The 14557-nt window shown below is 42.8% G+C and overlaps 2 protein-coding genes across 4 annotated transcripts in view; both read right to left on the reverse strand.

Moving 5' to 3' along the window:
• The window catches only part of lig1 (ligase I, DNA, ATP-dependent), a 63925-nt gene extending 62111 nt beyond the window's left edge, over positions 1-1814 (reverse strand). For all 3 annotated transcript variants that reach the window (XM_061797796.1, XM_061797795.1, XM_061797794.1), the window contains exons 1-2: positions 1630-1814; positions 1029-1097 (exon numbers count right to left, since the gene is read on the reverse strand). In XM_061797796.1, coding sequence (XP_061653780.1) covers positions 1029-1097; positions 1630-1646 — 86 coding nt within the window. In that variant the 5' untranslated portion in view covers positions 1647-1814. The remainder of the gene's footprint in view (positions 1-1028; positions 1098-1629) is intronic.
• A 1032-nt stretch (positions 1815-2846) lies between these two features.
• Positions 2847-5990, reverse strand: LOC133489439 (ETS translocation variant 3-like protein). Its single transcript, XM_061798512.1, has 5 exons — positions 5909-5990; positions 5698-5749; positions 5182-5479; positions 3871-4006; positions 2847-3185 (listed from the first exon to the last, which is right to left on the reverse strand). The coding sequence occupies exons 2-5, from the start codon at positions 5747-5749 to the stop codon at positions 2970-2972; spliced, it is 702 nt and encodes a 233-aa protein (XP_061654496.1). The 5' UTR covers positions 5909-5990; the 3' UTR covers positions 2847-2969.
• Between the last annotated feature and the right edge of the window lie 8567 nt (positions 5991-14557).

Genomic DNA, 14557 nt, shown 5'->3' on the forward strand with positions numbered 1-14557 from the left:
CCCCACAACATACTTCAGTTGTGGACAGACTGCACATAACTTACGTGTTGTTTGTCTGAGACACCGATGATGTGTTTTTTTTTACCGACAAGATTGAAAAAAACTTCGTCAGATAGTTACAGTACTGTGCCACATGACAAGACTAAAAATAAACAAGCTTTTAGATTCATAGGCAACGGCGTGGCGGAGTTAAATGTCTTGTGCGGAGCCGATTGATGACGTCATTGATCGGATCGGCAAATTATGACATGAAAGCCGATCAGCATAAAATGCTAATTATCAGCCTATACCGATCACACCGATCAGATCGGCGTAAAGTCTAATTACTTGTGCCCAAATATCTAGACTGTCTAACTATTGTTCTGCTGTGGTTCACACACCTATTCCCCTTGTTCACTCTGTCTTTCCCCTAAAGCCCTTTTCTGTCTGGTTGCATTTTCAATAAACATCAGAATAATTAAAACATTTTAAAATAAGCAGAGGGAGTATTTCAAACTCCCTGTTACACAGCAAAACTATTCCAGCACAAAAGGCGTACAGATCCACCATTATCCAAGGCCATGCAGCTGAATAGGACAGGTAAAAAATATATAGCTGCCTGTGATTATGCACATGGCCAGCAGGTGGTTTCGTGTCCTCATGAAGCATCATGAAATGAACCATTACTCGAACAAATGGCTCAAGTGTTACGATGCTTCATGAAGCTTCATCTTGCCATCACTAGTCGAAGTTAATAAGAGCCTGGGGGGAGGGGGGGTGGGTCATAAAGCTTTAAATTAAGTATAGATATTTTCTTTAAAAAAAAGAGAAAAGGTCACGACTTCGCAGATTTCACCTATTGCGCGGGTGGTCCGGAACCAAACTCTCGCAATAAATGAGATTCCTGTACTGATCCTCTATTTGTATGACCAAGCAGCCGAGCAGAACAACTCTTATTTTAACGAGCACAACTTATATCTCAATTCCAGTAGTCTTATCTTAATCAGTATATGTGATATACTTTAACATGCAGAATAAGAAAAGGTTACTTTTTCACTTGCTTGTCACTGGCTTTCTTCTGAACATCCTTGTCCTTGGTCTTGGGCTGAAAGAAGGATCTAGAAGAAGCAGAAAAAAGTCATCAATTTTGTTTATGTGCATTATATATATATATATATATATATATATATATATATATATATATATATATATATTATATATATATATATATATATATATATATATATATATATATTATATATATATATATATATATATATATATATATATATATAAATGCATATGTGCATTATATATATTTTTTTCTTTTTTTAACACATCACGTATAAAAGAAGAAAATTCTAGATTAAATATGTCTCTCCCTTACGGATGCCATCTTACTTCCGCCTTATCTACGTGACGTCACATCTAAACACCAGGCGGCGTTAACTGGTTTCTTCACCACAGGCTGAATAAACCCCGAAAACGAACATATCTAGCCCCAAATAGCTCAAAAGACGTGTTATATCAGACTTAAGTGGCGTAGATCGTGCTGATTTAAGGAGCCAGGCAAACAATAGCTAACATTAATGTCATCCCCAAATAAACAAGCTCGTAGCACGTAAAAGGTGACATTTCGTCACAACTTACGCGATGCTGCGCTGCATGTTGTCGACAAACTCTTCCCTAAATCGTAAAAATCAACTTGTCAAATGGTTAAATACAGTACAAAAAATTAAAGAAAAGAAAATAATCCCCAAATGAAGACACCAACTCCCGCGCTGGTTCCGACTCACAACACTCGGAATATTACGCGCCAAAATTGTAGTTTCCGCCAAAGATCGTCTATGTACACCAAGAGGGTTGTGTGGGGCAGGGATGCCGAACGAGAGAACGTTTGGCCGTACCACAGAATATTGCGGAAATTGTATTTGAATCATCTTTCATGTTTAAATAGAATGTGGTGGTATTAAGGATATTTTACAGTTGGAGTGTGTATGTAAGCAAGAAACGTAAACGTCAATGCTTGGTGAATACAAAAGAAATATAAAAAAAAATGTGTATTTATGTAAGTATAATTGCTATAATAGCCGGCCATCCATCCATTTACTGTACTATTTATCCTCACTAGCGTCGCGGGCGTGCTGTAGCCTATCCCAGCTGACTGTACACCCTGAACTGGTTGCCAGCCAATCGCAGGGCACATATAAACTACCAACCAATAATTACAGTTAATATTCATATCTGTGTACTTTGAAAGTACTGTCTAATTATAGTTATCATAGCCTCTTATTATATATACTGACATGTAAAAATAAGACTATGTAGGTTCAAATAGGTCAGAGGTTAGGGACAGGACTCGATATGTTTATGATTCCTCCTACCCGCTTTCAAGCATGTGAAAGTGTGTCTGCTTTGACCTTGCTTTACTTTAATCGTCCTTTGCTAGTTTGGATTTGTTTTTATTTTATCATTGATATTTTTAGTGCTGCTTACATGTTTGAATAAACAAAACTTTATTATTTGGAACCTGTATTAATTCATAAAAATAATGGCACTTTTATGACGTCCCACGCCAAAAAAGAAAAAAAAAAAAAAAAGATTGAGGATAAGCGGTACAGAAAATGGATGGATGGATGGATGTTAACATCTTTCTTCTGGAAATCTCTGGAAAACCAGTTCCTGAGAGGGCCTGCTGCGCCCTGTCGTTACGGAGCGGTACATTTAAAACCGATACAACCAAAACCAAAAGAAAAGGTTGGAATGCATCATTATTTTTTCAAGTACAACGAATGTCACAAAAAAAAAAAAAAGCTAATATAACTTGAATATGTTCTTTATTGACTCTCTCAAACACACAAGCGCCACATTGTTAGTGCAATCCCCTCACTGGGAGGAAAAAAGGCGATAAATCTACGAAAATAATTTTTTATAGCTTTGTGACAAGTCCGTCAAAGCTCCCCAGCCTCTCCTTGAGTTTGCTTTCCGAGCTAAAGATGACTTAGGTGGTCCTGCCAGGTGATGAAGGGTGAGGAGGTCTGGAGAAGAGGTGGCGGTGGGATGGGATGATGATGATGATAATGATGATATTGAAGATGATGAGGGAGGCAGCATGGAGGCGAGAACAGGTGAGGCCGGGATGCCTGGATCGGAAGACCGCTCTCGCTGCGGAGGAGAGGGAAGGCAAGAGGGTGGCTCTGGAGCATCTGGAGGGTGGATGGAAAGATGCATGAAGAATCATGTGATATGGAAAGCTGCTTTCTTATATGCGGGAGGTAAAAATGGTGCATCAGTGACTACAGTGGATAGCCTTTTGGAAAAAGCCATTTTGTTTTATATGTGTGAGTTCTTGATGTCAACATTTCATATATTCAGAACAGTAGACAGCTGTTCAAAAAAAATCTCTTTATAGTATGTACATGATGTCAACGTTAAGTCACGACAGTGGATGGCTACTCAAAAAAAAAATAATTTCTTTTATACATGTTGTCTAAGTTATGCATCAGTCAGCTATTCAGAAAACCCTCTTTTGTCAAAATTACGCATCAGTCACTACAGTGGAGTTTTCTATTTTCTATCAGTATGAGTCTTGATGCTAAAGTTGTGTATCAATTACTACAGTGGACAGCTACTTAAAAAAGTCATTTCCCTCCATATGAATAATGCAAAGGTCTTGATGTCAAAGTTGGGCATCAGTCACTGCAGTGGACAGCGATTGAAAAGGTTCTATCTGTATGAGTCTTAATGCTAAGGTTACACATTAGTCACTTGTAGTCGACAGCTTTAAAAAAAAAAAAAAAAAAAAAAAACTTATACAGCTAGGATATTACATGTTTTACACAGAGTGTGTGGGCTTCTCTGTGTGTGTTTTTGCGATGATGTAATGAAGACCTGATGACAAGATGGCGGCAGGCGGTAACAGGATGGCGGCAGGTGGTAGTTGACCAGGATGAATTTGCTGAAGTTGAACTTGTATGTGAATCGCTTGCCTTTGGTTTTGTGCAGGATTCGCTTGTTGTAGTAATATCTATGAAAACATGTCATCATGCAGGAATAATGTCATACTGTACATTCATCAGGTCATATCGATCTTATGACCGTGACATCATTCGCACTTCCGGGTTGGCAAAGGGTGGATGGCACCATAAGTAAACAAACCCTTCTACAGTATGTCATTTAACCAAGGAAGAGACATTGAGAAAACAGACTAGATGGTTGAATGTTGATTTTCGCTTTCTTCCCTATTGCCATAAGCTGAATGTGTAATTGAAAAAAAGATGTTGGATGGATGGTTGGATGTTCTTCTTTTCCTTTGGGCTTGTCCCGTTAGGGGTCGCCACAGCGCGTCATCCTTCTCCATGACTTTTCCTTTTCCTGCATCCTCCTCTCTCACACCAACTGTCCTCATGTTTTTCCCTCACGACATCCGTCAACCTTCTCTTTGATCTTCCTCTCGCTCTTTTGCCTGGCAGCTCCATCCTCATCACCCTTCTACCAATATACTCACTCTCTCTCCTCTGGATGTGCCCAAACCATCAAAATCTGCACAGTTAGATTTTATTTCATTTCGATTTTTGTTGATGAAATTCAGTTTTTTTTACTTAGATTTGAGAGGGTGTTTATTAGTTTAGATTTTTTGATTGTATGCTTTCCTTCAGTTAGGTTTAGTTTGGGTATTAGTTTAAGTTTTTTTAATATGGTGCATTTGTCAGGTGTGAGATTAAAAAGGGTCACAATAAGTATTGTTTAATTTTTTTTAAAATCGATAAAAGATAGCATTTAAACTAGATATATATATTTACTTACAACTAAGATATGAACAACCATCCACAAATCAAATACAGTTACTGTATAACAGTAACAATTCAAACTCATGTTAAATGAGAGTCAGTACACACCTGCCACCGTTTAATGTGCCTCTGCTTAACATCAAATAAAGTTCAGTTGTTCTAGAAGGCTTTTCCTGGCATTTTTTTGCTGTCTAGCAGAAGTGTGAAGGTTTTGTTCTAACACTGACTGCTACAGTATTTGGAACTGTTCATAATTCCTTCCACCGTAGGGATTTCTAGATAGAAGTTTTGTCATCATTTCTAGTTCAGTTCAGTGTTAGCCAATCACTTTTCTGCCACCCGGAAGTGCCCTGGCACCTTTTGTACACAAACATTATTAAAAGTTTAATAGTTGTGCTACCACGGGTCCTACCTTAGTGCCCGACTGAGCTTGTCATAATTCATGTGCGGCTTTCCCTTCCTCTCGCCCCACAGCCTCGCCAGCCTCTCGGGGTCGTGGATGACGAACTCGCCCCACTCGCCCCCCCAGCCGATGGTGTCTCCCTGCCCGCCGCCGCTCAGCAGCTCCAACAGGAAGTGCCACAGCTGCACCTGACGCGAACCCGAAGACCACGCCGGCTTGTAGGCCCAGTCGGGCAACAGCACTGCTGTAGGGGGATGGACGGGGACATCAGTGGACAGCGATTTTGAAAAATCTGTTTTCTTTAGGGCTGTGAAAAAAAAGAAAAAAATCAGCTCAGTCGAACACAAAAATTGCTCAACGCAAAAATTTCTGCTTCAAGGCAATACAAAAATATCAATAAAAGCATATTTGTGCCATGAGTCTTGGGGAACGATTTAAAAAATATATATTTTCTTCTTTATGTGTGATGTCAAAATTGTGCATCCTTCACTAAACACATACACGCACGCAGACACACTTAGTTACTTCTACTCCAGTAAGGTGATGAAAAATGTCCGAGTGAGGATGTGCACTGCATCTGAGGAAGGAAAAAAACAATAAATGTGCAGTAACTGTAGTATTTTTATCTTTTTTAAAGTATATTTAAATACATCTCTTTGATGCCTCCCCTCCAATAAAATGATATTTAAGGACAGAGTAAAAGAAATGTGTGAAATAAAATTGATTATAAAGTTACCTTGATGAAAAGGAGAAAGATGAAGCTGAAGCTGATGAGTTGGTTTTCTTCAGGAACGAGAGGAGACTGAAGGATGGATGGAGCACAATCTTCAAATCCCAGACCCCCCCCCGCCAACTACCACCCCCCGAAGACTCCTTCTCCTCACCCGTCCCACAGCAAGACACACGAGCCGATATGTGGATAGACATGCAGACAGACACAAATACATAGACAGATAGTCGAGTGAGGGAAAACTGCAACTTCAGACTGTCCCTAGAGGCAACACCCAAATTAAATGGATGGGTTATTAACAGAGAGAAACTGTGATTTCAGATTGTCACTGAAGGCAACACTTGACTTGGATGGATGGGTGGATAGATAGTTGTGTGAGGAGGAAATGTGACTTCAGATTTTGAAGATGTCTGATATATTAAATATTTGAAGGCTGACTCGAATGCATAAAGAGAGATGAATAGCTGTCTGAGGGGGGAAAATGCAATTTCAGACTATCCCTGAAGCCACTACCAGATTTAGATGGATGATAGATTGTTGTCGGCACGGTGAAAAAATGACTTGTTTAGATCGAGAATGGGTAACACGGTGGAAGATTAATTAGCACATCTGCCTCACCTATGTGGAGTTTGCATGTTCTCCCCGTGCCTGCGTGGGTTTTCTCCGGGTACTTCGGTTTCCTCCCACATCCCAAAAAAATGCATGCTAGGTTAATTCAAGAGTCTAAATTGTCTGTAGGTGTGAATGTGAGTGCGAATGGTTGTTTGTCTCTATGTGCCGTGAGATTGGCTGGCGACCAGTTCAGGGTGTACCCCGCCTCTCACCCAAAGATAGCTGGGGTAGGGTCCAGCATGCCCGTGACCCGTGTGAGGATAAGTGGTATGGAAAATTGATTATTATTATTATTATTATTATTGTTATTTTTCTACCATTTTGGCTAACACTAGCAGAGGGCTATCTTAGCTTTAGCAGAAAAACAGAAAAAGGTGACAGGATTTAACTTAGGACATAAATTGTTCCCTTTATTTATTTTAAAAGATGACTATGCGCCATATCCAGCATGTCATTCTGAAAATTTATTTTTAAATAAACTTACTTTTCACACTACTTTTCAAACAGGGAACAGTCTGATAAATCACTTGATGGCTGTTATTTCAGACTGACTCGGATGTGGAAAATGAACACATTGAATTTTACAAGTGTCGTTTTAGTGACATGCAAAGAAGGATCAAATCAAATGCTAAATGAAATTTCAAAACAGAAACTGCCCTTGGCAATACACACAATCCCAAAGATTAGCGTGCGCGCACACACACACACACACACACGCGTATGCCCTTTGCGTCTTGGAGATGGGATAGCCGACACCGGAGCCTTTTAATTCCAGTGTAAACATAAATAGTCTGCCAGACGCACATCAATTATGGATGCGGCTAATTGACTTGTAGCGGCTCAGGGGTCAGCCGCAAAAAAAATAAAAAAATAAAAACAACGAAAAGCCTGAAACCAAACACACCTTCACACTCACGCACAGACATCTGTATATGTCTGTCTTACAGACATGACATCATCACGATGACTTTTGTATTTTTTAAACAGAAAACACCGGGAGCCACAAAAGCCTTTGACATCTAAAGTGAGGATAACACTGGATATATTGGGGGTTTCTTTAACTGTATGTATAGAAAACTGTGGTGTGCGTTGCATTTATGAGATCCACGAACTTCTACAGAGAAGACGAAATTGTATTATTTTTTATTAAAACCTTGTCTGGGCATTGAATCGATCGGAACTGGACTGTTCTAGTTGTCTTAGAAGTTTTCGCTTCTCATCCGTCATCAGTTCATGCAAAAATGCCATTGCCAAAATGGCATCACCTTCTGGGTTCGTATATCACGTGTGGAGCGGGCAGTCAACTGTCAACTTCAATTAAAAAAGACGACAGGTATTTTACTTAGCAATGTTAAAATTCAAACATATTTTTTTTACCTAGTTAATGTGATCTTTGCTTGTAAACCTCAGTGTACAGCCTCGGTACATCAGGGCTGTAGACGTCGCCTTCATTTTCACACACGATCGTCAGCTGTCAACTGTCAGACACGAAAGATGTCAATTGTTTTTAATATAGTTTGTGTAGCGCATAGCAGTAAACATTCTGTTTTCTTCATACCTTTTCTTGGATTTATCCATGGTTTGCCTACCGGGGGGTCGAACAGCTCAATAAATCTTGTCGCCAGCTGTCACACATCTGCACTTGTGATGCATATTTCCAAGGACAAAACAATTCAAAGGTTGTATTTCAATGTTACAAGAGCACCATAAGCTTAAAATTTAGAATTGCATTTGAAAAGCAAAATAACTCATTTGATCATAATAAAAAGAAAAATCATAATAACCAAGTTCGGTTATTATCTTTTAGTTTAACATGGTATTAGTTTGTACCATAGTACAAACACTAACGCTTGTGTGATGAAGAACGGCCTTAAATAAATGCAGAAATAATGGTATCTGGCCAATAATTTATACAACTGAGTAACAACATGACACTCACTGATGGTGTTTTATCAAATATACCAACAGTGAGTGAACAGTAATAATAAAAATAAAAAAGGTTACATGAACACACAAAGTGTCTACTACTACAACTACTACTACTAAGGAATATTTACCATCCAACATTAACAATAAAAAAGTCATTCTTAGCAACTGTTTACACAATGCTGCTGGGCATGCTGGGTCTTCCAACATCAACTTTACAACACTAAAACAAGGGAACTGGGGCCGGGCACAGCCCGAAAAGGGTAACTTTCACAGGTAAAAATATCCCCTCCTTGAGCCGTCACCTTGTCGTGGTGGAGGGGTTTGTGTGTCCCAGTGATCCTAGGAGCTAAGTTGTCTGGGGTCTTATGCCCCTGGCTGGGTCACCCATGACAAACAGGTCCTAGGTGAGGGACCATACAAAGCACGGCTCAAGGACCCCTAATGATGACGGTAAACAATGGACTTCGTTTTCCCTTGCCCGGACGCGGGTCACCGGGGCCCCCCACTAAAGCCAGGCCTGGTGGTGGGGCTCGAAGGCGTGCGCCTGGTGGCTGGGCACAGCCTGAAAGGCTAACGTGGAATGTCACCTCTCTGGCAGGGAAGGAGCCCGAGCTGGTGTGTGAGGTCGAGAAGTTCCGACTAAATATAGTCGGACTCGCCTCCACACACGGCTTGGGCTCTGGTACCAGTCCTCTCGAGAGGGGTTGGACTCTCTTCCACTCTGGTGTGGGTATACTTGGTGTGGGTATACTTATTGCCCCCCGGCTTGGTGCCTGTAAGTTGGGTTTGAGGTAGTTAAAAAGCTCCTCGGTGGCAGGGCCCCGGGGGTGGATGAGATTCGCCCGGAGTTCCTAAAGGCTCTGGATGTTGTGGGGCTGTCCTGGTTGACACGCCTTTGCAACATCGCGTTGACATCGGGGACAGTGCCTCTGGATTGGCAGACTGGGGTGGTGGTCACCCTTTTTAGAAGGGGGACCGGAGAGTGTGTTCCAACTACAGGGGGATCACACTCCTCAGCCTCCCTAGTCAGGTCTATTCAGGGGTGCTGGAGAGGAGGGTCCATCGGGAAGTCGAATCTCAGATTCAGGAGGAGCAGTGTGGTTTTCGTCCTGGCCGTGGAACAGTGGACCAGCTCTACACCCTCGGCAGGGTCCTCGAGGGTGCATGGGAGTTCGCCCAACCAGTCTATATGTGTTTTATGGACTTGGAGAAGGCGTTCAACCGTGTCCCTCGGGGAGTCCTGTGGAGGGTGCTTCGGGAATATGGGGTACCGAACCCCCTGATACGGGCTGTTGGGTCCCTGTACGACCGGAGTCAGAGTTTGGTCCGCATATCCGGCAGTAAGTCGGACTCGTTCCCGGTGAGGGTTGGACTCCGCCAAGGCTGCCCTTTGTCACCGATTCTGTTCATAACTTTTATGGACAGAATTTCTAGGCGCAGCCGAGGCGTAGAGGGGGTCCGGTTTGGTGGCCTCAGTATTGCATCTCTGCTTTTTGCAGAAGATGTGGTTCTGTTGGCTTCATCAAGCCGTGAGCTCCAACTCTCACTGGAGCAGTTCGCAGCCGATTGCGAAGTGGCTGGGATGAGAATCAGCACCTCCAAATCTGAGACCATGGTCCTCAGTCGGAAAAGGGTGGCATGCCCTCTCCAGGTCGGGGATGAGATCCTGCCCCAAGTGGAGGAGTTCAAGTATCTTGGGGTCTTTTTCACGAGTGAAGGAAGAATGGAACGGGAGATCGACAGGCGGATCGGTGCAGTGTCTGCAGTGATGCGGACTTTGTATCGGTCCGTTGTGGTAAAGAAGGAGCTAAGCCGAAAGGCGAAGCTCTCAATTTACCGGTCGATCTACGTTCCTACCCTCACCTATGGTCACGAGCTGTGGGTCGTGACCGAAAGAATAAGATCCTGGATACAACCGGCCGAAATGAGTTTCCTCCGCAGGGTGTCCGGGCTCTCCCTTAGAGATAGGGTGAGAAGCTGAGTCATCCGGGAGGATCTCAGAGTAGAGCCGCTGCTCCTTCACATCGAGAGGAGCCAGATGAGGTGGCTGAGGCATCTGATTCAGATGCCTCCCGGACGCCTCCCTGGTGAGGTGTTCCGGGCACGTCCTACCGGGAGGAGACCCCGGGGACGACCCAGGACACGCTGGAGAGACTATGTCCTTCGACTGGCCTGGGAAAGCCTCGGGATCCCTCCGGAAGAGCTGGATGAAGTGGCTGGGGAGAAGGAAGTCTGGGCGTCTGTTGGATTTATCTTACCCAACATTATAATAGACACAAAAGGAATGAAGACGCTTGTTACTTTTTCTCATGAGGAGGGCGTATGGGAGATTGTTCAGATCACAGTCTCTCAACACGCTCTAAACAATCCCCCCCCCTCGCTCCTGCATTTATTTGAAATAGGAGGGATTTACAATCATAATGTTCTAAACAATAAGACACAACACAGAATATTTGATAATAAGAGGGTTTTTTCCCAGACATTGTATTCTAAGCAATAAGACACAACACATAATATTGGATCAACACCTGTCACGACCCGACCACATCCGATCCCGTCCTTGGTCCAAGCGTCCTTCCATGGATGATGCTGAGTCTTCTTTTTGAAGGCAAAACATCTAAAATTGTCCATCATACTAATGCAAGCTAAGCAAATAAATGATAACTTCTATAATATATTTAACAGCGTCCCTGCTAAAGCTACTGCCCCCCGCGACCCAACGGATAAGCGGTGGAAAATGGATGGATGGATGGAGATAAAAATATTTTGGGGGCCACTTTTTTCAAATGTTCTATATTACTAGCACGCGTGTTGGTGTTGACAAAAAAGTAAACCTGAAAATTGGTAAAGAAATTAGCAAGTCCGGATTTTCAATGTCCATGCATTGTCTTTGATAGGAACGCTGCCTTTACCAACATGGCCGCCACGCAGGCACGTCGCTTCGCCAGCTGCTGGGTTATTACAGTAAGTCTTCTCTTTATATCTGTTGCCCTTGAGAGACATGACAAAGCGTTACAAGCATAGATATGAAAATTAGATACGCCAGCACGCTGTAGCAGCACGGTTGACCAACATGCCAACGTAGCGGCCATGTTGGGGAGGTCGACGTTCCCATCAAAGGTAATGCAAGTCGTAACTTGCTCATTTCTCAACCAATTTTCTTGAGGTTTACTTTTATGTCAACGCCAAAGCGTGGGCTATCAAATCAAAACAGGACAGTAAAATAGATAGATAGACGGATGACTGTTGTGTGAGGGGGAAAAAATGACTCCAGACAGTTCCTGAAGGCAACACTTGGCTGGATGGATGATGATTGAGTGATAGATCTATTGGTAGATTGTTGTGTGAGAAAATCTCTGATTTCACACTGTCCCTAAAAGTAACATCTCACTCAGCTAGATGGATGGATGATAGATGATGGTTAGAGTGAGCCATTATTTGAGAATTTTTATTTTATTTTAGATTGTCCCTGAAAGTTACACTTCACTTAGATGGATGCATAGATTGCTCATTGTACCTGAAGTAAACATCTGACTTGGACTGATGGATGGGTGGATGGATGGATGGTAGTTTGTGTGTGAGGAAAAGCTGTGATTTCAGTCTGTCCCTGAAGGCAACACCCACCAAGGATAGAGAGATGATGGATTGTAGATTTTTATGTGGAAATTGTTTTATTGTACTTCTGCCCCTATTACAGATATAAAAAATTATGGTTTTGGTGTTGCCCCTTTATTCAGACCCTCAACAAATTCTTATGCTTTATAACATTGTTCCCTTTCTTGCCCACGCAGGTTTTTTCGAAGAAATCGATTCTAGTATTTTTGTGAAATTGCAGCTAGCAAACAGCAAGGACAACACAAGCTTCTTTGGTGAGGTAAAAATCGGGTAACAAGGAATTGTGGGAATAGCAGCACTAAAGTCTGGTGCGACACCCTGGAACAAGCCTTGTCTCCCTCAGTCAACAGTATTATTGCTACTGTGACAAGTTGTGTGTGTTTGTGTGTGTGCATGTAGGCGTGGGGGTTAAGTCTGGATTTGATGGTGCGTTGAAAGGACTGTTTGTTTTACGGCTGACGAGCGCTCGCTTTAATCTGGCGCTTAGCCTCACGCTCTTTATCCTCATCCTCATCCTGCCCTTCATCTCAATCCTATCATGTACACACACATACACGGACTAAGACACGTACACACAGGCTTTTCCTCTTGTCCTCCGTCCATCCTTGTTGTCTGTCATTTCCTCTACATTTGAACACATCACAATGTGCTGTGTGTGTACGTGCATGTGCGTGTGTGTATGCGCGCGTGTTGAAGAGGATGATGGTATTGCAGCAGATGAGGGTCACGCTGTGGCAGGTCTTAAGGGTCAAATCGAGTTAGCCGTCTAAGCGGGATGGAAGCTTTACTGTGTCTGTCTGTCTGTGTGTGTGTGTGTGTGTGTGTGTGTGTGTGTGTGTGTGTGTGCGTGTGTGAAAATGTGACACGAGCACTTTACAGCGAGAATGTTAGCTGAGTGCAGAAATCCTACATTAGAGAGCCTGGGAGCACCATTTTTGTCTGAAGCTTCAGTTTCTGGAACTGGGCAACAAGAACGGGGCAGCAGATCAACGAAAAAGTCAACACGAGTACCACAACTTTCAAGTTTTTCAAAGTTATGAGCTGTCTCTTGGTCGATTTTCCACATTGTGTTGTCAGCAAATTTAACTTACGAGTCAGTTTTTTTCCGAACTGTACATTCTGTCCTCCTCAAGTATGTCATGTGCAGTTTGGCATATAATGAACAAGTCTTCAAAAAAAAGTGCCCAACTGCGCTTGCTTCAAGCTGTTTCTTACCACGTGCAGATGAAGTTTACTGTAAAGCTAACCATAAAACAAAGAGCAGGGCTCTACACTAACTTTTGCACTAGTAGCACCGATGCGACCAAGTTTTTTCTTGGTTGCACCAGCACATGATTTGGTCACACCATTTTTTGGGGAGGTACAGCATGACCGTGACATACCATAGTTTTGTATGAAGATTGACAGTGATTCGAGATATGATCTTCTTCTTTTTTTACTTTCGGCTTGTCCCGTTAGGGGTCACCACAGCGTTTCATCCTTTTCCATGTAAGCCTATCTCCTGCATCCTCCTCTCGAACACCAACTGGCCTCATGTCTTCCCTCACGACATCCATCAACATTCTCTTTGGTCTTCCTCTAGCTCTCTTGCCTGGCAGCTCCATCCTCATCATCCTTCTACAAATATACTCACTATTTCTCCTCTGGACGTGTCCAAACCATCGAAGTCTACTCTCTCTAACTTTGTTTCCAAAACATCTAACCTTGGCTGTCCCTCTGATGAGCTCATTTCTAATTTATCCAACCTGGTCAGTCCTTGAGCGAACCTCAACATCTTCATTTCCACCACCTCCAGCTCTGCTTGCTGTTGTCTCTTCAGTGCCACCGTCTCTAATCCGTACATCATGGCTGGCCTCAGCACTGTTTTATAAACTTTGCCCTTCATCCTAGCAGAGACTCTTCTGTCACATAACACTCCTGACACCTTCCTCCCCCCGTTCCAACCTGCTTGGACCCGTTTATTCACTTCCTGACCACACTCACCATTGCTCTGGACGGTTGACCCCAAGTATTTTACTTCGGCGAATCTTCATTCCTTTCCTTCCCAGTGCATGCTCCACCTTTCTAACTGTTCCTCCACCTGCTCCCTGCTTTCACTGCAGATCACAATGTCATCTGCAAACATTATGGTCCACGGGGATTCCAGTCTAACCTCATCTGTCAGCCTATCCATCACCACTGCAAACAGGGAGGGACTCAGGGCTGATCCCTAATGCAGTCCCACCTCCACCATAAACTCCTCTGTCACACCTACAGCACACCTCACCGCTGTTCTGCTGCCCTCGTACATGTCCTGTATTATTCTAACATACTTCTCTGCCACTCCAGACTTCCGCATGCAGTACCACAGTTCCTCTCTGGGTACTCTGTCATAGGCTTTCTCTAGATCTACAAAGACACAATGTAGCTCCTTCTGACCTTCTCCGTACTTTAAATTATTATTAATTAATTTAAACAGTAGAAAATGTTTTTAACAGCTTTTCCATTCATTTCAATAAG

Source organism: Phyllopteryx taeniolatus, chromosome 14 (assembly GCF_024500385.1).
Source record: "Phyllopteryx taeniolatus isolate TA_2022b chromosome 14, UOR_Ptae_1.2, whole genome shotgun sequence".
NCBI lineage: Eukaryota > Metazoa > Chordata > Actinopteri > Syngnathiformes > Syngnathidae > Phyllopteryx > Phyllopteryx taeniolatus.